We start from the raw sequence: 26760 nt of genomic DNA, 5'->3' as shown, positions 1-26760 counted from the left end.
TTATTAATTTTTTTTAGTGTATGTTTTTTTGGTGTTTTGGATTGATCCTATATTACATTTATGATTGTTCTTATAATAAATAAAAATATAATTACTGTAAGGACTCAATTTGCGTTTGATCCTGAGTACAACTGGGTTTTTCAGCCCAATCAAGCTCAAACAATAAATTTGTAGAGAGTGGGTCAAAGGTTTAGGCGCTGGCCCTCGTTCACCAAGCATGAACTCTTGTTTATAAAAGAAAATATTTGGAGTTAATTTACAACTGGGGGAATGCTCCTCGGCCATGGCCGAGGAGCCCCTTTTCTTCTCTTTTTTTTCCCCCCCTCTCTTTACTTTACTTGCTTTTCTTATATAGTCTTCATCTTCCTATCTCCTTCTTCCATCTGTTGATCATCCATTCGCCTCCTTTCTGGCCATCCGTCCCATCAGAGGCCTTATCGGTACTCAAGTGGTTCACTCTGATCAACGTTGCCCTGCTAAAGGGTTATATCCCCATTAATGCGGCTAGAGGGGTTAGGTGAATGCATTAAGTGTGAATGTGACAGCTTGTTCTGGGCTTGTCCCCTCCCAAAAGTTATCCTTAGTATGCCGAGGACGGAGAGGTCCTCGGCGTGGGTCAAAAAAGGGGCTTTGTCTAACTTAGCCTTGGCTGGTCAGTCCTCCTCGGAGCTGGCCTTGGGCCTACTACGCAATGGGCTGTGGCTGTCAGGCCCACGGGCCCCACAATAGCCCCTCAAAACCCTGCTGCACGTTTCCTCGGACGGGGAGGAGGGTTTTGATACCTACAGGCCCTCTTAGGCGAATCGCCCCACTTCGGTTTGTGCTAATGCTGGCGACTTTTCGACTACTCGATGTGCGTTTTTTACGTTTCAAGTCTTAATACGTGCCCACATTAAATTTTGGCGGCACCACGTTTCCCACCTTCAACGGTGTGATGGTAATCGTTCGGTGGGGATCTCCTGCTTTTATGGGCAGGCAGTTACATTTGGGGAACCTAAAGGGGAGTATAAGTACCTGTTTAAACCGCCTAGTTTCCTCATTTTCGTGCTTACAACCATTGAGGCGTATGACTTGAGTCTAGTTCAACTTGCACTCTTCCTGAAGAGAATCGTCATATTTCTATAAGTCTTATTCTTCTAATGACCTCAAATTTCCTTGATTTTACTCCTCCTTTTCTTCTTCTGGAACTTTTAGTCGTCCTTGGGGAATGGGTAAGTTTAAGAAGTTGGTTGAGTCCGACGAGATGATGAACAAATTCATTGTCAACTATGGGATACCCAACAATGTGAGTTTGAAGTACTGTGAAGAAGGGGAGTGGTACCTTAAGAGAAGAGAGGGTGAAGTCGTAATCCCGATAGTCGCTTTCGTAGAGGGAGGGATGAGAATCCCTATGAGGCCGGTGACCCTCAATTACCTTAGGCATTTTCGCCTGGCTCCTACCCAATGTGCCGTGAATGTATTTAGGATATTAGGGTGTGTAGATATCTTGAATGAGAAAATGGGGCTGAGACTGACTCACCACGATGTGAACTGGTGCTATAACCTTCATCACCTGAGGGGTAAAACGTACTATATGAAGACAAGGGACGATAGGATTCATCTCATCCAGTGTCTTCCTGATTCCAATAAGGGGTTGAATCCAGATTTCCTCATAGTGTCGAGGGAGTGGCACAATGGCTTTCATTTCCCAACAGTAGAGGGGGAGCCAGGTAGGATACCCGAAGTAGAAGACAATCTAGGTTTCAATATTTTTATCTTTATAACCATATATCCGCTTTGGTTTATTAACCATAGGAGTTTCATTTTTCTTTTCGCAGATCCGCACGCTTTTGCACGTCATTTCCACCTGGTTAACAAAGCGGATTTGGAAACCGTTCTCAGGTCGGACCTTTTCCTGAACGAACCTGATAACCAGGTCAGAGCCGCTCATCAAATCCTCAGATGCGACCCAGCTCAGAAATCATTCCCAATTCCGAAGCACGTAATTAGAGCTCGTGATCCTCGGCTTACGCAGATCACCATGGTGGAGGACGGTTTTGCATTTTCCGAGGGGTCTTATATACCTGAAGGCATTCCACTAGCAGGTCCCTCCTCATTCCAACAAGTAACAGTGGTCGAGGAAGGACTATCTAAGAAAGCAAGGGAAGTGGTTGAACTGAGTTCTTCCGAGGACGAATATAGTGTATTCGACCTAGCTGATCAGCCCGAGGATCCCTCTAGTGACCTAAGGGACCCTCATTTGTCCAAAGCCGATCCTCGGTCCCTAAGAGTTGGTACGCAGGCTGAGATGGGTTTAAAAAGACAGCCCCAAACCAATCTTCTTGACCTGCTCGAAGGCGGTTCCAAGAAGGGTGTACCAGAAGAGTCACAGCCCCCAGCACCTCCGCCCCAGATTTCAGCTGTGCAAACTAGGTCGTCCTCTGTCCCCATAGTATCAGACCCCCAGACCGAGTCTCATGACCCGAAAAGGAAGAGACTTTCCAAGGGTAAAGAGCCAATGGATGGGAGCAAGTCCCACTCCCCGCCCGAGGAGGGTAGATTTCGCAGGCCTCCGAAGCAACTGAAACTCGGTGGTCAACGGAAAGGTAAGAAGGCCATTCAGCAGTCCGAGGCTCAAACCTGGCTGCCCGCTGCCATGCTCCATGATCAGCCCCTGATGGATAACGCCTCAATGCGGGAACCTCAAGGAGCCGAGGGGGCTCTCGTAGCCGATGCCCTGGAGAAATCTCTTCTTCTTCCTACTGACATGGCCGAGCTAAGAAATATGAGTGGGTTAGAGGTTGTCCTTGACCTCAAGAAATACCTAGGCATGGTGGGTCCTTTGGCACCCATTTACTTTATTCGACTTTTGTCACTTAGTACCTTCCTTTCTCTTTACAGAGTTACTTGTTTTCATTGGCAAGCTATCCAGGCTCTTTTCAGGTTAGATGAGGAGATTGATGGCTAGAGCAATGCCTTAGCGCAAGAGCGTGACAAGTTCTTGGAAGCTACTAATACCCTCAAGAGATCCGAGGCTGACCTAAAAAAGGCGACCGAGGATCTGGAGGAGATGACGAAGGCCAGGGACGCTGTTGCCTCCGACCTAGCCATGGCCATGAAGCATACTGAGGATCAAACTAATTGCTTGCAAGACGTTGAGGGTCAACTACAGACTGCCAAAGGGGACATTGTCTATATGAGGGAAAAGTTGACCGCGACAATCCATGAGAAAGGTGTTGCGGAGTATGCCAGGGACGAGGCTGTGAGAGCCAAAAACGAGGCGGTATTTGCAAAAATAGACGCTGAGCGCTCTGTAGAATAGGCAGAGAAGGAGGCTTTCGCAGATGGGGTGGCTAAGACTGAAGCCATCCTTCGGGCTCAAGTTCCTACGGTGTGCAGGCATTACTGTTCTCAGACTTGGCATGAAGCCCTCAACCAAGCAGGGGTTGATGCCTCATCTGACCTTAGGAGGGAGGATAGGGTATATTACCCTATTGCAATTCGCGAGACTACCCCTGTTGCTCCCGAGGAGGGATCCTCATTACCAGCGGTTGAGAGTCACGATAAGACCGCCGAGGATACATCTTTGACTAACCCACCATCCGAGGAGATTGAACCCCAGAGGACGTTGGGGGGAGCTAGAACCGAGGGTCAGGAAATACCACAAGATGTGGCGAGGCTTCCTGCGGACCCTTCGATTCAAAACCCTTAGGCCTTGGCTAGAGCCTCTTGATTTGCTTATCGAATTAGTCTGCCTACTGAGCTGGGGGAACTGGTATACGACATAGGATGATTTTGTTTATTTTCTCTTTCATTTCATTTTGTTTCTTGCCTCAGTGGCGTTGTAAGGAAATTGTATACTTTCTGTTCAAGCGGAATGCTTAGTACTTTGCTTCCAACTACAGATATTTTCTTTTGTTTGCTTTACTATAACATTCTGCTCAATATTTGTATTCTATTTTGGAGTTAGTCTCATGAAATCGCCTGTTATCCTTCAAATATAAATATAAAGACCGTATCATAGCTTGATTCTAGGTGACGCTTTGGTTTTTCTACAGATAGTTATTTTCTCCATGGGTTCGAGTCCGAGGACCATGCAATACCCTGGTTCCGTCTAGTACTTCTATTTTTCTATAAGTATCTAGTTTTCCATAGGTTTAGGTCCGAGGACCATGCAATACCTTGGTTCTATCTAGTACTTCTATTTTTCTATAAGTATCTAGTTTTCCATAGGTTTGGGTCCGAGGACCATGCAATACCTTGGTTCTGTCTAGTACTTCTATTTTTCTATAAGTATCTAGTTTTCCATAGGTTTGGGTCCGAGGACCATGCAATACCTTGGTTCTATCTAGTACCCAGGTATAATGATGTGAATAGTTTTACCATAGGCTTCTGTCTACCACTTCTATTTTTCTGTAAGTATAGGTTTGTCCTCAGACCGCTTTACTGGAGGTGATTCCTCCTTGGATCGGACTACGATCTTTACACGTGGCGTTGATCTCGACTCCAGCTCGAGGCCCCATCTTTTTCATTTATGAAGCGCCCTTTGTCTGTTCGTGTTCTACGCTTAACGCTTCGGTGCGCGAAACGCGCCTTCATTAATGTCCTCATGAATTAACACGAGTCCAACGGTCTGCGGCCTCCTTGAAAATTGGTAGCTTCATTATTAGCCCAGCTGATAATTCTCTTTTCGAACTCTGCATGAATTAATTCTTACCAACCCCCATCCCCTATATAAGGTAGGGAGGTGGTTTCCCCACAATCCATGGACCACTCAATACAAACAGAAAAAAACACATTCTTCCAGCTCTCCAAGCCCTTTTAACAACCCCGCCGGAATTGCTACTGGAATTGGCAAAAGCCGGTATGGCTGCAGCCCCCACTGGGCTTTCGGTGCGGCAGAATCTAGGCGTAACCCCGATGGCGCCCTACAAGAGGTGGCCTAGAGGGATGTTGTTAGAGTACCTAACGTCTCTCCTCGGAGCGCACCCCCGACGAAGAAGACGTGCGAATTCATCTCATAGGCGGTGCTCGAGTGTTGCCGTCTCCAACGGCCAACACTCGTGAGGATCGGAGAGAATCAAGGGAACATCATGGGGGAAGGTATCCCGAGCTGCATCTGCTCCTCTCCTTGTTCCAGCTCCGCCGCGCCGAGAAAGGAGTCGTCGGTGGCCTGGAAACATGATGGCCCTCCCCCTTCCCTGCTTTTTGTGTCAAGCTCTCCCATTCTCTTTATACCAATAAAAGCACGGCTTGACACTTCCCTCCGACTAGCTTTTTTAAGGCAGGTCCACCTGGGCCTCTGATTGTAGAACTAGTTGGTAGGATTAGCTTGTAAATTTGTGTGTGAAACACGCCTGCCTGAGCCTCTGATTGTAATTTGTACTGTTTCTATTTAAGAAATAATAATATCAAGATTTCTCTTTTCGCTGTTATATCTTCTATTTTTTTTTTTTTTTTGTAAAACGACCACTTAGAACAATCGTCTGGTGCACCGGCCAGCACCCTAATCCTTCCCACAAACGGCGCCAATTGTAAAGACTCAATTTGCAATGGGCTGTGGCTGTCAGGCCCACGGGCCCCACAATTACGAAATACATTACTCATTATTAGATTAGTTTAAATTGTAAATTTTTTTTTTAATAAAACCACCATAAAAATAATTATCACGCGCAACGCGCGGGTTCGCGGCTAGTAATAATAATAATAAAAACATCCAATTCTCTAGAACGACATTGAGACGTTATTTATTTGAATGATTGAACGCTTCATTGTTTATTTATTTATTTATTTATTTTTAAATGTCTCTATCCGCCCTTTCTATTCTAGAGCATTGGGTGTTTTTTTTTTTTTTTCCTCCTTCTTTCTTGAGACCATTGGATTTGTTCATCTTGTCAGCTTTGAAAGTCAATTTATCCTAGGCCACGGATTCAACTGGTTCCAATTCAAGAGAAAGTTTCATCAAAAAATAAAAATAAAAAATAAATTCAAGACCGAGCTCAATAGTATTGATGAAACTCGCTCTTGAATTGGAACTGGTTGAATCCGTGGCCTATGATTAATTGACTTCCAAAGCTGCCAGGTTGAACAAATCCAATGGTCTCAAGAAGAAAAATAAATAAATAAAACCCATTGTTCCTATTGAGTATTGAGCTTGGTCTTGAATTTTTTATTTTGTTTTTATTTTTGGATGAAACTCGCTCTTGAGTTGGAACCGGTTGAATCCGTGGCCTAGGATAAATTGTCTTCCAAAGCTGCCAAGTTGAACAAATCCAATGGTCCCAAGAAAGAAGAAGAAAAATAATAATAATAATAATAATAAAAACACCCAATGCTCTAGAACGACAATGAGACATTATTTTATTGAATGATTGAACGCTTCATTGTTTTTTTTTTTTTTTTTTAATGTCTCTATTTGGCCGTTTTGAGTAAGCAAATTGATTGATGGGCATGTGGGTATTTTAATTTTATTCATTTGAAAAGGAGATTGAGTAAATTTCTTTTTAATCCTTAAAAATTTGGAAATGTTTCATTTAAACCTTAAAGCTTTCAAATTGTTCCATTCAAACCTCAAAATTTCGGAGAATATCTCATTTTAACCGTATAGTTTCATATACTTTTATCTAAATCTTAGTATGCATTTAGATATCGCTTATTTTGTTGAAAGCTGAAACTGAAAATAATAAAAAAAATCATTTTTTGTTACTGTTCCCTTTTAAAATTACTGTTCACATGCCTATTTGCACTGTTCATGGGGCGCTGAGTTGGAAAAAAAAAAAAAAAAAAAAAAAACGCAAACAAAGGAGAATCCAAACAAAGTCTTAGAGTTACTGGGTAAATTTCATTTAAAACTCAGAGTCATTGAATACAATTAGTAATGTAATGTTTATTAGTGTTAAGTGTTAACTGAATAAATGTGATAGAAACTTATTTATTTGTTTATACAAAATAGAAATTTTATTCTAGCCTAATTTAAGAGTATATGTTTGTAAAGTTTCTTCCTAAAAATTTGAACCCTCCACACCCCACAAATCTTTATATTTGTAGAAACAATAGTAGACTTTATTTATGAAAAATCATGCTGTAAGATGGGAAAGGGGAAGAAGGGACACTCTTCTAACTATACAATGACCTCCTCCTCTTTTACAGCACTAACCAAAGTTAAGGCAGCACAATTACATTGTAAAAGTATACTACGAAAAGAAATAAAAGTAAAACTATCCTTAAAAAGATTGATGTCTTCGAGTATCCAATCAACCTCAAGAGAACAAATTCTATCTGAAATCAGTAGGTACATCAATTTAGCAAAATTGCATTCAACATACAACTTGAAGAAATAGATGCTTTGACAAAACAGCAGAGCCATTCTCATCACTAAAGCCGCTGTGCAAGACGATTCAAGCTCTTTTGTTGTCGACAACATGTTGTTGCTAAAACTTCTCCCTTGCAGTTCCGAATAAGCAGTCCAACACCAATAGATGAGCTGTTCCTTGATTGTGAAATGGCCAGGTTCAATTTATGAATTGAATCCGAAGGAGGTGGCTGCTATTTTGGGAAAAGACGAGTTGGAGCTTCGGTGTTTCTCTGCTGAACTTCCACATACTCTAGCCTATATAATTCAGCCCATGACCACAGATCCACGGAGGATGGACTTTTATTCTCGAAAATTAACTTGTTTCTGCAATTCCATATCAGCCAACATGCCGTGCAGAGGGTGTCAAAATCTGGTTGAGATAACTTCTTGAGAGCAACCTCTAAAGCATCAATGAAGCAAATGTGTTGTGGTAACTTGGAGCAGTAGGTTTCTGGCTGGAGCTTGGAGGTCTCAAGTAGATGTAGGCTTTTGGGCATCGAGGGTTCATAGCGTCCTAATGTATTGCAACTATCTTGCCCATTGAATATTTCTGACAAATGGTCGGAGGAGAGGTTTTTACTCATGAGGCTCGGGTTTTCCTACTCTTAAACAGTTCTTGGTGTTTAGTGTGGTTTGATTGCTTTCCTCTTTATTTTCTTTGCTTTACTACATTATCATGCTTTGTGTAGTGTAGTTTAGTTTGTTTGGAAATTGGTTAAATCATTTACACTTACTATATTGTCCAGTCCAGTTTACACGTGCTAGGAGTAATTTAGCATATTTCAAAATGCGTTATAATGTTAAATTTCTTGCAGATAAATGTCAATGTATTATACCATGAGTAATGATAATTTTCTGCATAGGAATTACGGCTATACTATTTTGAGACATTTTAACAATGTTCTTTGTAGTGATAGTTGAATTGAAACAGACTTTTCCAATTCTCTTATAACTTCACCACTAGAACTTCTACTTCCAAACTTCATGTTCTTTTATCTTGTGAGTTTCTCTTAATGCTTTTGTTTAAATTCATTAGATCCTCACAAGGAAAAACTGTTGGATTGAAGAAATGTTTCAACATTATTGAAGGAATTGGTCCATGTATACTTTACCTTCATAGAGATTCTAGATTAAAGACTATTCATAGAGATCTAAAGGCAAGTAACATCTTGTTGGACAAATAGCTAAATCCAAAAATATCAGATTTTGGAATGGCCAGGATTTTTGGTAATAATGAAGATTAGGCCAATACTAATAGGGTTATCAGAACACAGTAAGTACCTTTTGTTTTGGTCAATTCAATTAGATATCTATATATCATATACTATATATAATAGCAGAAGCTGAGAGAAAGTGTTTATCTAAAATTCAAACACGTGTACAGTTAATCTTTAAAAAAATCGTACAGTGCATCGTTTGGAGAAACATCCTATTACAGCCTGATGTCTCTGAATATAAATACAACACTAATTGCTTCAATGGGTATATTACATTCAAAAGGCCTGCCCGTGTACGGAGAAAGAGAGAGAATGACAGAAAGAGGCAGAGTTTGCAAGGCCCCAAGAGAAAAAGAGAAATATCCAAGGCCGGCAATTGTTCGTTCCCTGGACAGACTTAGACCATCGGAATAGAAAGCACAGAAAGAAACTGTTATGCCATATATCAACCACTCAAATCATCGGAATCAGCACCGGTAATTTTTTTTTTCTTCCATTTTTTAGATCTGGGTATGAAATTTTACTTTGAATTGAGTTTTTTTGTTGGATAGGTTTAGATTTGATTCATTTTTGTTTTGGGTTTTAGGGTTTTCTATCAAAATGTTTGTAGATATTTGCTTTTGTTTTGAGAAAAAAGGGAATCGTTTCCCAGTTCCTTTAAAAAATTCTTCCTTCTTCTTCTGACATTTTTATTAACAATGCCTCCAACGAGTCCCTATTCTTTCTCTGACTTTTTTTCCCCCCACCAAATTTAAAGTTATATTACTTTTGCTATATGTTTTCCACTTATACAATCGTAGTTAGATTTTGGTTCCAAGAATTAGGGTTAAGGAAATCAGAATTATGATATGTGACTATTTTTTGTTAAATATTTTCGGTCATGGGTTTGTTTGAATTCTTCTCTTTTGGATTTAAATCATTCAATTTCTTTCTTTGCAGAAATGAAGTGGAATCTTTCTACAATCTAGAGTATCTAATTTAATCAAAGCAAATTGTTCGGTTAAGGTTTGTTGGAACCGCAAGCATAGAGAGACATGCTGTTTAGCCATAACCGGTAAAGTTTTTAGTTTTTGTTTTTGTTTTTGTTTTCATTTAATAAATCTAGGGATTGAATATGATTTAGGTTTGAATTTCTTGGTTGGATTGGTTTAGATTTAGATTTAGTTATCTACCATGTACAAAAAATACCCGCTCAAAAAACAAACACGCGTAAAACAAACTTGAAACGCCACACTCAAAGGAAAATGATGCATTTATATTTTCTACATAATCTGTGCTTAAGGGGGCTAAGTGTAATACCTGTTGCTATTTCTGTGATGTATGTCCATGGCTGTATTTCTGCTACTGCATATTCTGTTTTCTGCAGAATAGGTTAGGATTTTCTGCATAATTTGTGCTTACAGGGGTTATTGTAATATCTGTTGCTGTTTTTGTATTCTATGTCCATGGGCTGTATTTATTTTGTTGCATATTTTGTTTTCTGCAGAACATGTCTTTGTTCCCCTATATTTATGCTTACAGGGTTGTTGTGTTTGTACATGTATTTCCCTTTTATCAAATAAAATTTCTATTTAAAAAAAAAAAATTTCATAAATACTACTGACTGCAATTTGTTGGCATTGTTTGGTTTTGTTGAACACCTCATGGGTAGTTAGCATATCTTCTCAAACTTTCAAATGTCATTTATCTCAATTGTTAATTTAATTTTTTTCCAAGCAAGGGAGAGTAGCACATAGTTGAACTCTTGGTAGTCGGCAAGTACACCTAGACCAGACAAAGGTGGTTAAAAGGCAAAGTAGTAAAATCTGCTCACGGCAGGCAATATAAGAAGACCCTTGTCGTGCCCAGAAAAGAGGATCAAAAAACAGGGAAAAAACAGGGGAAAATCACGAAATAAAGAAAGAAAGAAAGTAAAAACAAAGGGAAGAAAAAGATAAGAGAGAAAACAGAAAACGAAGAGAGTTAATACGGTGGGCATGCACCAGTAGGTCGATTTCCCTCTCTCCCTCTCAAAAACCTGCTCTCTTCCAAAAGTGAGAAGGATTCCTTTGAGCATTAACCATTCAGGTCTAGTTCCCTCAAAGCCATTAATCTCCACGGCAGGATCTTTCCTAAGAGATTAGTTGCATTGAGAAGAGGCGTTCTTCCTTCTTTGGTTTTGCTTCTGCGAACCAAACTTGGCTTGATTTATGTTTCTTCTTGATTAACTCATATTATCATTCACTCCTTTACTTTCTTTGAAAAAGTCATTATTATCACTATGATTATGTCTCATAAATAGAGATTATTTGGTCATTTTCTATTAAATAGTCAGAGGACTCTATTTTTTGTTATTGTTATTATATCCGTCTGCCATAACTCATCTGAAACAACTCTACCTGCCATAAGCACACTCCTGGCAGACGAGGCATAGTTTGTGCGCAAACCGGCCCAAATTGAGTTGCAGTTGGACCGGTCTCAACTCCTTTACTCAGAAACATTCGGGCCCACTACCGCAGGAGGCAGCCCAGCCCAACGCATAACACAAAAAAGGCCCCTACACACACTAACTTGAGAAAAATGTTAGCTTCAAAGTTCTTCAGTTCATCTAAATGATGAAGATCAAGAAGCTCCTTAGTTACAAAACCCTTGGCGCAAAGACGCAACAACTTCTACAATGAAAAGATGATGAATTTGGGAAAATTGACTACAGTCACAATATGCATAAATAATCACTTTGCATCAAGGTGCATCTGTTTGCATCAAGTGAGACGACCCTTAAAATAATCTTTATATATGTCTAGGGTTGTGAAAAAAGAAACCCTACACAAATACACTTAGATATGCGTGAAAAGAGATCTAAAAATCTGAATTTCGTAATTCTCAATAGATACTGTTTCTGTCGAGCATAAGCATTGATCCTTAATAGATATCTATCTATCGAGATTTAATGAACAGCACTTCTTCACTTGTTTCTTAAACAGATTTGCATGGCTTCAATACCAAACTTGAACTCTTGTTCCTTGAAATACTAAACTCATCCTAAATCTACCCAATTACAAATAAAGTGTGTTTTGTCAAAGGATTAGCCAATTTACATAACATATGTTCTAACAAGTTCCACATATATCCTAACAGAAAATACTCCAGAAAATATTTTTAAGTGTTTGGTTATGTTCCTTTGAATACTATGGAAACAAATTTTCTGCCGCTAATAACATGTTGCATTAGTGATAACATGTTGCACGACAGCTTAATTTTCATCAGATTCTGTAAGGCAAAAAATTGATGTGGCATGGCCAATTCTTCGTGAAGCTGTCTTCTTTAATAAGATGTTAACACCAGCCTATACCAAATTTTGAATAGCTTCACAGTATAATTAGTTTATCAATTACTTAAATTATAAACGTCTTGTCTCAATTATCCAGATTGTTGCAAATGAAACTTGTATATGCAAAGCTCAATTCCTGTATAATGGCCTAGTAATAGTAATGCAGAAGGAAATTATAATTAGAATCTAATGATGAAAATCAAAGCCAAAAACAAGTATGAAGAAGACAGCCCCACATATGACACAAAGGAAAATAGATTTCAGTGTATAGGATCAAAGTGTCCAAACCAAGTTCGCCATTCACTAGCTTCTTTATTTTTTTTTTTTTTTTGATAATTTCATGAAATATTCATTAAACTGAAAACACAGATACAACTAAGAGAGCAGCCAACAGCTGGGAATAAAAACAACAGCAAATTATACCCCACACTCCCCAATGAACTCAAGAGCCCAGCATTTAACATGTGTTTGCCTATTACAGTTTTGAGTTTTCTTTCCTTGGGCTCCAGCAACCCTTTCTAAAAGCCCCTTCTGTGGGCATAAAGGGGAAATGGTGAGCTCATTGAAAGGAGAGGGATTATTTGTGGGAAACGGGCAGTGTGGAATAAGGGCCTCAGATGCACACAATAGAGAGCCAAAAACCAGGGCCTTAACAATTCCAGTCTTACCCTTCACAGAAAACTCTTGGGAATCACGGGAGAACCCAGTTGAGGAGGGCATTGGGCTCAAGGTGTTGTTGGAGCTTGTGTGATTTGACAGATCTATTGAGCGCGCCTGCTCCGGATCCAGCCATACCAGACTAGCATCCACCGGAATCTGAACTCTGGTGACCTCCTTTAAACTTTCCCCCACCGAACCACCACAGCAAGCAGCTCTATGATTCTCAAAAGCTTCCATAAAGCCCATGCTTTTTCTGGTCCATCCCCCAAAATACCTAAGGCAATCGGTCACACCAAGACCCGAAACACCACAAATAAAACAAAAGAGATGAAGCCGCTCCATTTGAAACCTAAATTTGGACCTAACCTGGAAAGCCATTATTCCCATATCTACAAACGATTGAACCGAACCCCACATCCAATCAGTTCTTGGAGAGAACTTGAAGACTCGCGCGCACATCTCGTGAGGTCCGATCACGTAGCTAAGATAGAGAAAGCTTCAACCACTTCTGTGGAGAGTTGTAGATCTTAAAACCCCCAGTGACAGTTGATCCAAGATGCTGATGGAAGATGGAGAGAAGACTAAGAAAGCTACTGAGACTAAGAGAGCTACTGAGACTTAAGAAAACTGTACAAGAAGAGGGAGAGAAGACTTGTACCAGGCAAGAGAGAAAACTCCTATTGAGGGAGAGAGAGAGAGACTTTCTCTCTCCTACAATCCGTAGGAGAGAGAAAGTGAAGAGTCATTTACCTTAAAGTCATTCACTAGCTTCTTTAGAAGAGTGAACTTTAACGTTTCAGATTACACAAGTCAATATAATTTTACGTTGTCCATGATATTCATAGGCTTCTGTAGGTAGTAACTATTAGAATTGGTTTGAACATTGCAAACAGATCTCTCTCTCTCTCTCTCTCTTTATTATATATATTTTAAATATTTGCTTTACTTAATTTCATGTCAATGAATCAATGATGCCACACATTTCTTTTTCCTTGGTTTTATCAAATTGTTATAGCCTGACTAAGGAAATATTAAGGCTCTTGGTGGTTTTTGTGAAGAGGATCAATTTGTTTTTTCAAATTTATCCTCTCTAACCGTTGCATCAAAATTAATGTTCACAACAGTTGGGGGGGTCCCATTTACTGCTACTAACTTTTGATTCATCCGCAAATTCCCAATAAATTAAACAGTCATTGTACAATTTTTTTAATTTATGAAATTAAAATCGAAATATCTAACACTTCCCTTTGGTTTTTGCTTTGGAAGCTTGTCCAGATGAAATCACTGCTCACTACCTGATAATTTACTAGTTTGTTACTAATGCACATGCATGAACCCTTTCAAAAATAAACACGATGCTTTCCTTACTAAAGTTGAATAATTAATGAGTATAGCCATTTGTCGCAAAGACAAGAAATCCACTTGATGCAACCATGTCTTTTAAGACCCATCTTTTATTGTATATATACGATATAAATTTAGATATTAGATACTCTGGTGCTTTATGCAACTTATTTCAGACAAAATATACAAGACTGCGATGAATTCAACCGGTTTAAAGAAACGAACAATTCTAACAAGTAACAAACCAGTGTGAAATGGCAAAGAATCGGATGCTGAAAAAGAAGCATAAAGTTTTCCAACACTTCGAGCTTCTTCTACAAGCAAAACCTTTTTCTTTGGCTGAATACAAGCATTTCATTTACTGGTTGAACTATAACTCATCCATGCCAGAGTAATAATGACGGAAAACACAGGAGAAGTCCCTAGTTTCATGGCCATCCTTGCAAAGCTCTGTATATCTGCAGGAAAGAATTGGTTCATCAGCTTATGATGATTCAACTTAACATGTTGCATTAGTAATTTCAAGCTTCACCCTCTTGTTCTTGTTGCACTATAGCATAGTTTTCATCAAATTCTATAGGGCAGAAAATTGATGTGGCATGACCAACTTTTTGTTCAATTTATCTTCTTTAACAAGCAAGATGTTAACACCAGCCTGTATCAAATTTTGTAATAGCTTCAGAATTTAATTAAAATATTAATTACTTAAAATTGTAGCGACCATACAGATTGCTGCAAATGAAACTTGGATATGCAACAGGTCACTCAATTCCTTCAAAATGGCCTTGTAGCAGTGATGCTGAAGATAATTATAATAGTAATTCTAATAATGATAAGGTCAAGCAAAAAACAAGTTCGTTCAGTTCCAATATTCAAGTTTGAAGAAGACTGCCCCACATATGAGAAAAAGGAAAATGAAGTTTTAAAAAATTGCAGGATAATCTTGGTTGGAAAGGTAATAATCACTAGTCATGGAGGTTAGATAGAGAGGTTAAGTAATTCAAAAATCACTTCGACTGACTTTTGAGGAAAGACCATTGTAGAGATAGCAAAAGTTTGATACCTATTTTGTGAATCTATCCAATACTAATAGGTTTATGCAAAATCAAAATAGAAAAAACAATCACACAAGAAAGACAGTTTTTGTGGTTGAAGCCTTCGGCCTCCGTCCATAGGCAAAGTCAAAAAAAGAGTTTCATTAAGAAAATATAGATATTACAAAGGTGACATAAAACCAAGTCCAAATGCATCCAAAGAGTTCTAAACCTGGTGTGTAAAGGATCAAAGTTGTGTGAAACTGACGTTTGGCCAGATATATATGGTTGACTGCAGTCGGTTTTTGCTTTCTGTGGAGGATACCCAATTCTATTAGCAGTAGGAAAAAGTGGTTTTGTTGTACATAGCTAGGACTTAGTGCTTTGTGCACTTCAATGTGCACTATTCAAGCCACCAACTCAACAACCTTAAACTTTATAGTTGTGTACTCCACACAGAACAACAACTGAAAATGAGGGAGGAAAAAAGATGGAAACAACCAACTTTATAGTTGTGTACTCCACACAGAACCACATCTGAAAATGAGGAAAAAAAAAAAAAAAGATCAAGAGACATAAAGTTAAGGAGATGGACTTCATTAAGTGGAATCCAGTTTCTCTAGATTATTTAGGATAAACCACATTAAAATTCTGTCAATCTTGGTCGTTGAAAATATTTTAAGCATCCATGATTGCCACATCATTCTCACACACAAAGTCACACAATTATTGAAAACATAGTGGAGTACTATTTTGACTGGTGTGACAGTCTCAACCGCTGGTAGTAGGGCTTGGAAAATGACAGTAGACCAAAGAAGGGGAGGTTTGTAAGCTCTATGGTCAATCAAGTGAGTAGCAGCTCAGCAGAAACATTATCAATGTACTACCTTGTCTTGTGCAATATTGTTCACCAAAGCCCTACAAGCTCCAAACGTGTTTGATAATCTCAAAATTATATTTAAAAAATCAACTTTTCTATCCTCATTTTTGGAGAACTAAAGAAAAAATTCAAAGTTGCATTTACACGTGATTAATTATTTTTTTAGCTCAACTGGTAAAATCTCTAATGGTTGAATAAGAGATTTGGGATTCAATCTCCACCTACACCAAAAACCGATTGGTGTTTTGTTCTGATGATAAAGAACTATCATTAGGAACGGACGTCATAGGTTGAAACTCTCTCAAAAAAAAATTTATTTTATACAAGCATGTATCTGACGTTCTCCATACTCTATGTCTAGCCTCATAGTTTATTTCTTTTCTTTTATTTTTCTTTTTTTGGCCTCAAATCAACATATAAGTCATGCAAATTATGTACTAAAAGCATACGGGTTGGCCTCTTTATATTCATAGAAGCAGTTTAGGATAAAAGCAAATTCAATTGAGCTTAGTCTGACTAGCTAGTCTGGGCTACAGCAATATGTTTTATCAAAAATCCTCGGCCATCCCAGTCTTGGCTCCAGTCTAGAAATTAGACAATAAGTACAACACGGTTCAAGATATATTATTAGAATTACTCAATATGCAATGAAAGCTGACTGAAGTCACTAGTGATAAAATGATTATCAGAGGATCAGAAACTGAACAATATTTTATGCTAGAATTATGAAAATCCTGAATTGCTATACAAAGGAAAAAGGACATACAACTCTAGAGCATGGGATGTTAATGGGCATTTTTGACCAATGTCTTTGGCTGATTCTGCTGCAAGGTTTAAGTCTTTAGCCTGCAGCACAAAGAAGTACATAAAGATCAGAACCAAAGATTTAAATTACAAACCACTAGTTAGGTATGTTTCTAATAATATTTTATGACAAGAAAAACCAAGAATAGTCAGGCAGGTCTTTAGTCTACTTGACTCATCCTAGCTCTCAAATAAGCCCATCCAAGGATTAGGTGCCCCACTGAGTGATTGAGCCACCAAGTGAAGCAGAGAGTACAGGCACACAAAGGGTTGGGGAGTACATGACCATGTTATCTAAATTAACATTAAAAAAGTCATCATTTTACAAGCAAACAAGCTAAACCACTTACCATAAGCTTAGATGCAAACCCACCGTCATAATTCCTAGAAGAGGGTGCTCCTTCCATCACTCCAGGAACTGGATTATAGCTGTCACTGTCATTTGCATGTCCTTAGTATATAGATACTGATTAACCCAGGAGAAATGCAGATTTATTTAAATTTGAGCCACAAGGCTGCCAACCTGATAATATGCCCCACTGGTAGAGAAATTCAATTATATCTCTCAAGACCACTATTGAACTACTGATATCCAATGACCTAGAAAAGCCATATTCCTGATCTGTTTCTGTTAGTGGTGGTGAATGCTCAATAATTCAATAAACATTGTTTGCCCACTTCTAACAGCATAGCTTTTGGGATAGATGGTTGCAAACGGTTTCTACAACAAATATATGGGTGTATTCATCCAAATTACTCTTTTAATGAAGGTTTTTTCTGATGTCATAAAAGGAGAGGAGTCTGGGAAACTATGTTACGTGTCTCCAAGGTAGCTTTTTAAAAAAATAAAAATTTGGGTTTATCTTATGCAAATTTCTGCCAACAAAGTTTTACTTTAAGGAAGAGGTTCCAATCTTAATTCATTTTTGTTTTGCCAATTCATAACTTTTAGTCACATTAAGATCATCTTTCAGCACAAACTTCAGAACTAGTTTAGGGTACTCGTGCTTCCATTGTAGTCTTGTTTGAAGGAGAGTATCAAATGTCACTAACAGATGAGTACAAAAGAAGTATTAAATACCTACTCCAACAGCGAGCACTTGAAGAGTTGAATACTTTTGTCAGAGTACTGGCAGAAATTCCCAGAGACTGACCAAGAGCAAGGGCTTCTGAAACACCAAGCATGCTAATAGCCATTGCCAAATTATTGCAGATCTTTGCAACCTATACAACAAACCCATGCTCCAAGTATCAAATACATGCAACAGATTCTGATTGGCTAAGAGTTAAGAACAAGATTCCAGAATAAGCAAAGAATAACCATATTTCCTTCATTCACAGACTATTACACAGGCAACATGGAAGTGTATGCTCTTGTGATGATTAAGGATGAGGAAAGGAAACCTGAGAAGAATGTCCTTAAACAGAATTTTTTTTTTTTTTTTTTTATGACATAGGAGAACTTCACTCAGATTAGTTTTCCATTTCTTTCCTGATGTACAACATTGAAACATCTCACTCTTGAATGGTGAACTACCACAAAAGCAAGCTGATTTAAGCATGATGAGGCAGATTTTTTCAAATCACATTTCAGTTGAGACTAGGGTTGGACCCATTTGAGTTGATCAGACATGCAGATTTCCATGTATGCATTGCAAGGACATTACTAATATCTTCTTATCCAAATAAATGTGTCAGGATGGGCATGCTAGATAAGACAGTAGCTTATAACCTCAAAACACAGAATACAATCAATGTTGTATTGTTGTTGAAAAGCAAGAGGCAAATTATGTTAGATTGCACCAGAGAATATCTGCAAAGAGAACCAAGCAAACTCAAGTGATCACAACTTCCATTACCACATGAATCATAATATTAATGCAACAAACCAAATGACCAATCTAAATGGATTCTTGGAGACTATTAAGTGATTCTTTTAGCTCTCCATTGAACATATTGAGGTTATACTAATCATATATTCAGATATATATATATATATATATTTTTTTTTTTTTGATGACATAGGAGAACTTCACTTAGATTAGTTTTCCATTTCTTTCCTAATGTACAACATTGAAACATCTCACTCTTGAATGGTGAACTACCACAAAAGCAAGCTGAAGATTTAAGCATGATGAGGCAGATTTTTTCGAATCACATTTCAGTTGAGACTAGGATTGGACCCATTTGAGTTGTTCAGTCATGCAGATTTCCATGTATGCATTGCAAGGACATTACTGATATCTTCTTATCCAAATAAATGTGTCAGGATGGGCATGCTAGATAAGACAGTAGCTTATAACCTCAAAACACAGAATACAATCAATGTTGTATTGTTGTTGAAAAGCAAGAGGCAAATTATGTTAGATTGCACCAGAGAATATCTGCAAAGAGAACCAAGCAAACTCAAGTGATCACAACTTCCATTACCACATGAATCATAATATTAATGCAACAAACCAAATGACCAATCTAAATGGATTCTTGGAGACTATTAAGTGATTCTTTTAGCTCTCCATTGAACATATTGAGGTTATACTAATCATATATTCTTATGCCACAACAATAAAGCTTTCTTCATGATGGTTCCTAAATGCTAAAAGATGCTATATAGGACCTAAAATGATTTTTTTTGGTATTTATTACAAAGTTATATGATTCATCACTCACTTATATCTTCCAAATAACTTTATTTAAACTCTCAATTATGCTTAGAAAGATGAGTATATGAAGCTCAGACACAAACAATGTTAAAATAAAAAACAGAAATAGTCAGTATTGATGTTAGAATGCAGAAGCTAGAGAGAAAGAGGACTCAGGGGAATTACACAGTTCGGCCTGATGGCCTACGACCACAGGATAAAGCCCCAGCGGCTACATCTTTACCATATGATCAAGTGTGTGTTACACAGAACCCTAATGAGCGTACTTATAAGTGCTAGGGTTAACCCTACATGGGCTTACAATATAATTAGGCCTCTTGGACCATTACACATAATAAGTCATAAACCCATATCTTAAACAAACAATACCTACTATAAGTCAACTTTTTTTTAAATAAACAAAACAGCATGGTTTCAATATGGGATCTTCATTCTCTGATATAAGAATATTTTATAGCATCTCATCCCAACATTGTGCAGTGACATGTATGCTTCTCTGCTAGTCCAAGTTTATTCAGAAAAGTAAGATCACCTCAGAAGGGAAATATAAAAGACGGTTTTAGGAGTGCACTGTATGCTGAGAGTTTTAAATTATTTCCTCCATCATTAATTTAACTTTCAAATACTCCATATGGAAATAAGTAAAAAAAATAACATCAGAAAGTTAAACTTCAAGAATGTATGAGAACTTACTGAACCATTTCCTGCTTTCCCACAATATATTGTATTTTTGCCCATTGAAAGGAATAAGGGTTTTGCAGCCAGAAAAGCTTCCTCGGATCCACCAACCTGGAATAATGCTAGCTTTTGTTCATAAGTTGATCATTATCAGAATACAAAATTTTGGTGCCTTCAACCTAACACAGCCTCCCCAACCTCTATACCATACAGGTCCCCTAGCTGTAAAAAATCCTCTTGTTTAAACGAAGAAAAAGCAACAATAGTAGCTAAATATAATTTCAGAAAGAAAACCTAACTATGTAAAAATGTTGAACCATTGGCATAACAGATTGTCATCTGTGAGAGAAAACTAATAATCGGAGACCATGCCATTAAAATGTATACTAAAAGGTGGCAAACTTTGCTACAAATGCAATATAATTTGAATTAGGAAATTTCTTAATGATTAGGCATAAATAAGTTGACTTATGGTTAGAATTTTGATCCCACCAAATTGGTTAGCATTTACAGATACGTTACATTTTAATTTAAACTGATAGCAGGTTGCTAGATTAGCTAGGATTTATGTTTATCAGATGGGAAAAATTTGAGATCATCAGTCAAATTCTAAACAAGTGATGTTTGGTGCAGGTGGTAGTTATGGGCCTACACCAAAGCCATGCATTTCCAGCTTCAAATAGATGTAATAAGGATCCACTAAAGAAGGTGAGGGCAACAAGAAGCCATGGAATTATAGTTGAACAATTCTTGATTCTAATTAGTTCATTATGAATTGTAATATGCTACTTTTATGGCCAAAAAACACAATATCCTGTGATGACAAGACTACTCTGACAGAACTAAAAAGAAACCATGAAAAAAAGGGAATAACTGTATCAGAGAAGCTCAGCTTGTTTACTTTCATATAGCCAAAAAGGTTGTCAGATGGGGTTCCAAAGGGGATCTTTTATGTGTCTTCTAAAGGGTAAGTTTGAGACAAGAGGATCACCTTTATATTGAGTGCTCTATCATTTGAAGATTATGGAGGGAGATCCTTTTGAAGTGTCTTTTTGATAGATAGTGAGTGGGTGGTTGAGCTCACTTGGGTGATCAATACTCATTTTAAGTAACGGTTTCAGGCACACATAACATAAGCTTGCTTGGCATGCTACTTTCTACCTTATTTGGAGTAATAGGAATGAGAGAACTCAAAGTGGTAGAGCTAGAAGTCACTTTGAAGGACAAAAGTGGAATCATACCATGAAAGTAAGTGTGCCAGCTTCTGCAGCAAGAACACCCCCAGATACTGGAGCATCCAACATGACAGGAATTACCAAATTGTCTACAAATAATGAAATCTGTCAGTCCTTATATATGGACAAGCATAAGGTAAGTCAAGCATATCTAAAGATAAAATTATAATCATGTATTGAAATTCCACTTCCTCGACTACCAAAAAAATAAAAATAAAAATCAGAGATTCTCTGGTTCAAGATCAATATGAAGGCAGGTTTCACCAAAAGTAGTTCATTAGAAATGCCAAATTGTTAAGATGAGTCTATGCTGCAAAAGATTATAAAATACTAAGTGATCCATACTTTTAAGGTAGGGCTATGTTTAGAGTACATAATCATGACAGCACCAATGCATGAATAATTGATTTCTCAGTAGATGCAGTCCTTTTTAGTTCCATTCTGTATTTTCCTATTTTCCAATATCAACTGATATGTTGGTTTATATCTCTTGACTAGTTAATTGACAAAACTCAGTAACTTTAGAATTTATTTGAATATTTCATCTATCACATTATCGATTTTAATATGTATTAGGTTACTAGTTAAAAGCTTCAAAAAAAAATTAAAAAGAATCAAAAAAGGTTACTAGTTAAAGGTAAGTCAAGTTCTGTAATTGTTGCTCTCAGCTTGGTATTAGAGAGTCACTAGTTCTAAGACCTAGTCCCCTTTCCAGGATTGTATTTAAGTTCGTGACATTGGTGTTTTCCAAGTGTGTTTCCTATGTCTTATTTTGTAACTCTTCTGTTATGTAATTCATTTTTATGATTCCTTCCGCTCCATTCTTGTGTAGGTCCTGTAGGATCTTGAATCAAGGTGCAAGAGAGAGAGAGAGAGAGAGAGAGAGAGAGAGAGAGAGAATAGTTTGAAGAGTAATCCACATCCCTGTTATGCGGACACACTACTTTATAGCCAAAATATCAACAGCCATCTACACACAGACAGGACAAGAACTTGAAAAGTTAACAGACAAGATTATAACTAACATATACAATGGCAAGCATCACAAATGACTGGCAGGCAGGTCAAGCTAAAGCCTAAAACACAGTCTGCTTAGTACTTTAATTTACTAGTTAGTGTTACCTTTCTTTCCCTTTAAATTACATTTAGATACAGTCACAGAAAGCTCTCTCGATGATTGTGGATCAATAGTAGATGAATCTATAAATAACCATGGTCTTAGGAGATTGCCACCTTGAAGCAAACCTTTTGGTCCAGTGAAAACATCAAATACCTACATAAATTCTATCAGTATGTTGATTCTGGCATCAAGACCAAAAAAAAAAAAAAAAAGACGTTCATTCTGTCTACACAGAGTTAATGACAACAACCACCTTGGAAGTAAGAACCATTATATAAATATAAACAAAACACATTCAAGACCATACTATAGTGTTATAGACTCAAAACTCAACCTATCAAAATTTGAGTTGGTGCTCAGGTAGAAAACATTATAGCACTCACAAAGACATCTTATAAGCAATAATAACTAAAATGAATGATTATTTCAAACCCGGGAATCAGCCTCTCAAAAACAAAATTGGAAGGTAAGGCTATCTACCAATCATCTCTCCCACACCCACACCCCATAAAAATGGGAGTTTTGTGCACTAGGTACATCCATTGTAATAATTATTTCAATCAAATCCCAAAAATATGTAACTTTCCATTTATCGGTATTAATATTTGATTTTTGAATGGTTCTTCACATTGTGCTCTCTTGCTGACATCATTAGCACAATATGTACCCATACAGTAATTTAATTCATAAATGACTTGTTGGTACAGTTTACATACAAATCTCTAGCAAAGCTGACAGGTACTTTGGAGCCAAAAGTTATGATATCAATATTTTCTTCTTTTTAGAGGTGTCATCTCCTAGGTGTTTTGTATAATACAGCAAAGATCCATGGCATCTTCAATATTTTCTTCCTTTCTTGATTAAAAAAAAATTCAAAATAGCCAAACAGGCATCATTCATGTACACACTAAGCGTACAAGAGCAACGCCAGTGAAACTGAATTTTACAAGGGATGTATTAATCAAGAAAAGTAGTGGAACTTCCACTGCTTTACTTGATTTGTTCTTCTTCCACTGTGGAAGAAGAACAAATCAACGAAGAGATCCTTCAAACTAAGAAAATTAAAAAATGAAGGTACATAGTGAATCCTATTATAATTAAGATGGATAGGACCTTCACACAATGTAATTTTTCTTATTTTGATTATATATTCAAGCATCATCAATGCATATGCACGGACTTGATACAGAATCTAAGCAGCAAAAATGAAGCTTTATATTGTCCACCAAATATAAAACATCACGTTCATAGTTTAGTTGTATATTAAACAAAAACTAATTTCAAATAGTGATAAATTTCATTAATATAAGAAATTTTATCTCTATTTTTGCTTGTTAGAACTCACTAAAGTTGAAGATGAGTGAACTTTCTTTAGACGCTTGGAAGAAATACAGAAGAACAGCAGTGCAGGCAAAGCATGCAATATGGTGTCAACAATGAGGATATAATTCAGCGGGTTTTGATGATATAGGGTAATCAACTAGGTAGTTGCTGTCAACTGGCAGATTTTAAAATCAAAATAGGCTTTCACTAAGAATCAGGTACAAGACAATATCATTTGCAAAGTTGGATAGAATACCAGGGTCCTATAAAAATAGCTCCCAGGTACTTAGGGATGAGCCAGACTAAAATACAGTGTGAAACTAAATTACTGAGTAAAGATAATATTCCAAATTAATTATTGGACATATCTTTGGAATCTGAAGGCTTGGGGACAAGCCAGACTAAAATTCGAGTGTGAAATTTTAAGTGGGATAAAAAAGAAATCAAGAAATATTGATAATGATTATGAGATGGCTAACTAATATTAAATGACAATTTTATGACTTATCAAAAAATATTTTGGATTTAAATTACATAATTGAAAGGGAAACTTGATTAGACTGAATGGAAGTAATCCATAAAATATATATTCCTTATATTAAATAATGAAAAGTTCACATTAACATCCAAAATAGGTGATGGCAAACATGTTGAAGAAGATTAAGCTTTAACTTTGGTGAGTTACTACATTATGGAAGACCATGGAACTAAGCGATGCAAATAATAGAATTGAATAGGTGTATACAAAGAGAAAAAGAATGAAACTATAGAAGTATAAAACTCACATGAGATGAAGAAGGCAACATTGTTATTACAACGTCACTTGCTTCTGCAACTTCAAAAGGTGTTTCTTTTGTTGGAACTCCCATGTCAGAGAACTTCTTCATGGCATTACAATTTCTGAAAATCGACCAAACTTTCCACATTAATTCACATTAGATATGTGCATGGTAATCTTTTCATCAATGGAACAGGCCAAATTAAATTTACAGCACACTTGAAAGGGCTTCACTGCCATGAAGTAAATGTTCATTGCCCTCATTTTCTACATAGCATGATGTGAATTCTGCACTGACTTGAACATTTCTTGTTGTACAACAAATGAAATAACTAATTGAAATCCAAACAAATTGAGGAACTCAAAATACTAACTTGAGGAAAGGAAAAGATTCAAGTCCATTACATGTCATGAACAGTCACATTGTATCCAGCCTTCAAAAGATTATTCACCATTCTGGAGCCCATATTTCCCAGCCCAATGAACCCAACACTCTGTAATATATAATAGTTTGAGAAATTCTTAAACAACTCTGCAAAAAAACTCACAGGAACAAAAAAATGCCAGATTTTCAACTGGGTCGTGCTAAAAACCCTTGAAGCAATTATAAATATTTTAGAGCCTCAACTTTCATACCCCAGAAAGCCAAAACCCACAATATATACAATCATCAAATCTTTTCACAAAATTCAAAGGAAATAACATGATGAAATTGCAGAATTCATTGTTTAAGATAAAGCTAATTCATTTAGGCTGCCTTAATTTACAATCAACTGTATATGGTTGCACTTATATCTCAGCAGAGAAGAAATTAAGGACCCAGAAAACGCAACGGTTAGAAGAAAGAGAAGAAAGCTTTACCTCAAACTGGGATGATGAAAAACTGCGTATTGAAGAAGAAGAAGAAGAAGAAGAGAAGGGGATACAAGAGAAGATTTGTGGTTGGAAAGAGAAAGCAGTGCTGCTCTCACCCTGCAGATCGCCATACTCATCATCTCATGAACTACCACTTCACTTTGTGCAGATAAATATGAACAACAAGCTCACTTCTATTATTATACCAATTTGTAATAGAATAGTATATGATTGTTTATTCATAAAAGACAATGTCTTTTCTTGCCAACTCTTTTTTTTTTTTTTTTTGGAAAACTCGGAGGGTGATTTCACTCGTGAGATAAAAAGGGACTTCAATTCAATCCAAGACTATATAATAAGTGAAAAGTTTTGCTTTCACTTTATGGTTTGTTGTTACAGTGAAGACTAAGATTAGAACACACTGAATTGTGTAATGCAAACCCAAAACATCATGGGATATAGATAGTAACATGACTGAAGAAATTAATACGGCCCAGTTCTTCAATTCAATTCAAATTAATTCAATTATGGGCTTTCGTTAGTGGCCGTCAAAAAACCTCAGTTTTGTGTAAAATATAAGGTAAATTGCAAATTATACTCTAAAGTTTGGGGTGTTTGAATTTTATACCTTAAAGTTTCAAAATTTAAATTTTATCTCCCTAAAGTTTGGAAGAGTTGAATTTTACACTTTAACATTTTAGAATTTAGATTTTACCTCATAAAGTTTGAGGATGTTTAGCTTTTACACCCAAAATTCTGAAATTTCAGGATGTAAATCTTAGCACCTTTAAACTTTAAGAAGTAAAATCTAAACACAACAAAATTTAGGGGTAAAATCAAAATTTTAAAACTTTGAGGTATAAAATCCAAATACCCAAACTTCGGGGTAAAATTCAAATTTTGAAACTTTAAAGGATAAAATCCTAATTTTGAAACTTTATGGTGTAAGATTCAAACACCCTCAAACTTTAGGGGTGTATTTTACAATTTACCTTAAAATCTATGTAATGAAATTTTTAGAAATCTTATTATCACTTCTTTTAAATTCTCAACTGTTAAACAAAATTATTGATTGTCAATTAAAATCTAAAGACACTTCGGCCATAGTTTTGTAATCGGACCAGCCGGTTCAACTAGGAACTAGGCACCAATTCGGTCAAACAAAAAAAACCCTAAAATCAGTCAAAATTGGTCAAAAATCGAGTAAAACTAAGAACTAGGACCAAAATCGGTTCTTTGACCGTACCGGTTTTTAAAATCATGCTTCTAATATAGCATTCCATCTCCAACTAATATATATATATATATATATAGAGAGAGAGAGAGAGAGAGAGAGAGTAGCATCTCATCTCCAACAAATATATTTGGTGAAAATACAATGTTGGTCTATGAAGTTTGTCTATTGTGTGTTTTTTGTCCTTAATTTTCAAATAAGCATTATTAGTCTCTAAAATTTAAAAAATGAGCATTGTTGATCTCTCCATTAACTTTTGTTAAACTATTACTTATATGTCTAACGAAACAAT

The 26760-nt window shown here is 36.9% G+C and overlaps 1 protein-coding gene and 1 long non-coding RNA gene across 6 annotated transcripts; one reads left to right on the top strand and one right to left on the bottom strand.

Annotated features, from left to right (window-relative positions):
* Positions 1-8799: 8799 nt before the first annotated feature.
* Positions 8800-25201, top strand: LOC112006084 (uncharacterized). 5 transcript variants are annotated; one of them, XR_010624472.1, is made up of 3 exons: positions 8810-9026; positions 9490-9604; positions 25183-25201. It is a non-coding gene; the product is annotated as an uncharacterized LOC112006084 (long non-coding RNA). The 5 variants fall into 5 exon arrangements; XR_010624469.1 differs by lacking the exon at positions 25183-25201 and adding an exon at positions 12230-13410; XR_010624471.1 differs by lacking the exon at positions 25183-25201 and adding an exon at positions 10271-11497.
* Positions 13943-25504, bottom strand: LOC112006083 (probable 3-hydroxyisobutyrate dehydrogenase, mitochondrial). Its single transcript, XM_024038381.2, is given in 11 exon segments — positions 13943-14322; positions 16545-16624; positions 16933-17017; positions 17664-17806; positions 19939-20034; positions 21165-21247; positions 22281-22431; positions 24387-24501; positions 24785-24873; positions 25241-25290; positions 25293-25504. Coding segments are annotated over 11 exon segments (1062 nt in total). The 5' UTR covers positions 25375-25504; the 3' UTR covers positions 13943-14234.
* Between the last annotated feature and the right edge of the window lie 1256 nt (positions 25505-26760).

Source organism: Quercus suber, unplaced genomic scaffold (assembly GCF_002906115.3).
Source record: "Quercus suber isolate HL8 unplaced genomic scaffold, Cork oak 2.0 scaffold_449, whole genome shotgun sequence".
NCBI classification, from domain to species: domain Eukaryota; kingdom Viridiplantae; phylum Streptophyta; class Magnoliopsida; order Fagales; family Fagaceae; genus Quercus; species Quercus suber.
The sequence above is the reverse complement of the archived record's forward strand: the minus strand, read 5'-3'. Positions and strand labels throughout refer to the sequence as shown.